The following is a 2,297-nucleotide window of genomic DNA, read 5'->3' as shown; positions in this document are numbered from 1 at the left end:
TCATGAAATGTAGTCTGAATTCTCAATAACAAAAGACATCTATAAATATTTTTTCTCTTTGAGGCATCATAAGGAACATATTGTAAAATGGAAATTGTAGAAATAAGGTGAGATGAATTAAACTAATTTTGCTAATCATTCTACTCCTTTGTTAGAGTCACATGGGAAGACATCTACAAAGAAAAGATGTCTCTTCAACTCATTGTGTCGCTGGAGATCTAGCACTGACCAGGACAACTCACTTGTGTCACTGCCAACATCCGCCACCATGGCAGTACAATTCCTTGGACTTGCCTTGGAAAGAAACTGTGAGAATGACACACAGGAGGTTGTCGATGCCCCCTGTGTCAAAACGAGAAAGACAGCTGGCCAGGGAAGGAGAAACATGGCCTCTATTTTAAAGATCGCTGTTGATATCCTCAAGAAACCTAATAATTTAAACAAAAATAACCGTGACTTGGAGCACTGCAATGAAGAAGGTGCTCAAGTAGAACATCCACTTGAGACCAGACTTTTTGGGGTCTCCCTGAAACACATCTGCAAAAACGACAATCTGCCGAAACCCATCATGGTAAGGCTAATTTTGTCCTCTAAACTAATGGGAAAGGGGGTGTGGGAAGCGAGAGTTCTACGAGATAGATCTGTCCCCAAACAGAAAAACTATAGACACCCGTGGTTACTTCAAACTATAAAAACCTAACACAGTATTGCAGAATCAGAAGCAAGACTAGTAAAAAGAGATAATCTAGTCTACTGATTACAAGGAAGAGCCACATAAGCCTGCTCTGATAAATTAGGGTTTTCTCTGTAGACAGAGAATCTTCATTATCCCTCAGAAATCCTTTCTTGAACTCTGCATTGTTCTGAAAGTCTTCCTTTATCACTTTAGTATCAGAGACTAATGAATCTCCTCTAACTGAAATTTTGTAACCTTTCACCAAAATCTCCCCAACCCCACCACCACCTCTACACCTTGGGAACCACCATTCTGCTCTCCATAAAAATTGACTTTAATCTTTTAGCCATCCATCCAGCTCCAATCCTTAAGTGCTTCTATGCTAGCACATCCCAGCCTCTGGCAGCCAGAGAAGGCAAGTACATGTACCTTTGTTTATATGTGTGAAGTGCCATTTTGGTTTTTTTCCTTTGCTTTCCCATAGGATATTCTGTTATTTCTCAATGAGAAAGGCCCTGTGAAGGAAGGCATCTTCTTTGTGCCAGCAGACAGGGAATACTGCCAAGAACTGAAAGAGAAACTTGAATCCGGAGTACCAGTACCACTGTACTGGGAAAACGCCTTTGTCTTGGCGTCTATCCTAATGGTAGGAAAAGTTCTTCCTTTACCCACAGCACGTGTAGCTCTGAAGCAAGATATTTTTTTTAAATTGTGAGCATTATTTCTGTCTACAATGACCTATAACAGATTTAGAATTGAAATAGTGTTAAAAAACATTTTGCAAATCCACATTGGACTTTAAAAGCCACCATCACTGATATGACATATCAGATATGCTCTTTCAATAGTTTTCCTTGCACTCTAATCTCATGTTCACTTCTGAAACTCCATGTGAAAGATAAAATTTAATTAAAATTTAAAACAATCAAAACACACACACTCTCAGAGCTGTTTACCAAAACAAACCTCCTGCTTATGATGATTTCCTCACTGCCTCACTACCTTCTTAATGAAGGCAAAGTTTTCAAAAACAAACATTTATTAAACTTCTGAAAATAATTACAGAAGTTTATGATTATAAAATACATTTGCCTTACAACTAAAACAAAAATTTGCTGAGACTGCTGAAAATTCCTTTTGTTTACATAATCATCATGCCACAGACACTCCTTCCCTTGTCCCCTAACTCCTTTTAATTTAAAAGCTGAGGGGGAATGAATTTGACATCTAGGTTTTCTTTTACCTTTAACACGTTTCGTTTTCTTTATAGTTCTTACGCTTCAACCATGGTTCCTTAAGCCCCATCTACCATTACAAGGTTATAGAGTTCTAAAATGTTTTCTACCCCACATTGTTGGAAATGCCCTACAGTTTTGGAAAAGCTAGAGTCATAACCAGCTTTAAGCAGAGGTTTTGACCCTCGAAATTGGTTCTGCAGAACTGCCTTAGGCTCTCGTCTCCCAAAGGATTGGAATAGACCAGAGCCAGGTGTAGAGACAGGGCCCTAACCTTCATCTCAGGGCCTGAAGCATAAAAACCAAATGAATGAAAACATGATGACAGTGACTCTTGCATTCCTCTACTCCAACTGAGTGGCCAGCAGCTTATAGAAGCTTACTTC

General features: G+C 39.1%; 1 protein-coding gene across 1 annotated transcript; it reads left to right on the top strand.

The window, feature by feature from the left end:
* The first annotated feature begins 268 nt into the window (after positions 1-268).
* Positions 269-2,009, top strand: LOC123641157 (rho GTPase-activating protein 20-like). The gene is made up of 3 exons (XM_045555667.1): positions 269-571; positions 1,161-1,322; positions 1,947-2,009. The coding sequence occupies exons 1-3, from the start codon at positions 269-271 to the stop codon at positions 2,007-2,009; spliced, it is 528 nt and encodes a 175-aa protein (XP_045411623.1).
* Positions 2,010-2,297: the final 288 nt, after the last annotated feature.

Source organism: Lemur catta, chromosome 7 (genome assembly GCF_020740605.2).
Source record: "Lemur catta isolate mLemCat1 chromosome 7, mLemCat1.pri, whole genome shotgun sequence".
Lineage (NCBI taxonomy): Eukaryota > Metazoa > Chordata > Mammalia > Primates > Lemuridae > Lemur > Lemur catta.
This window is presented reverse-complemented; position numbering and strand designations above follow the sequence as displayed.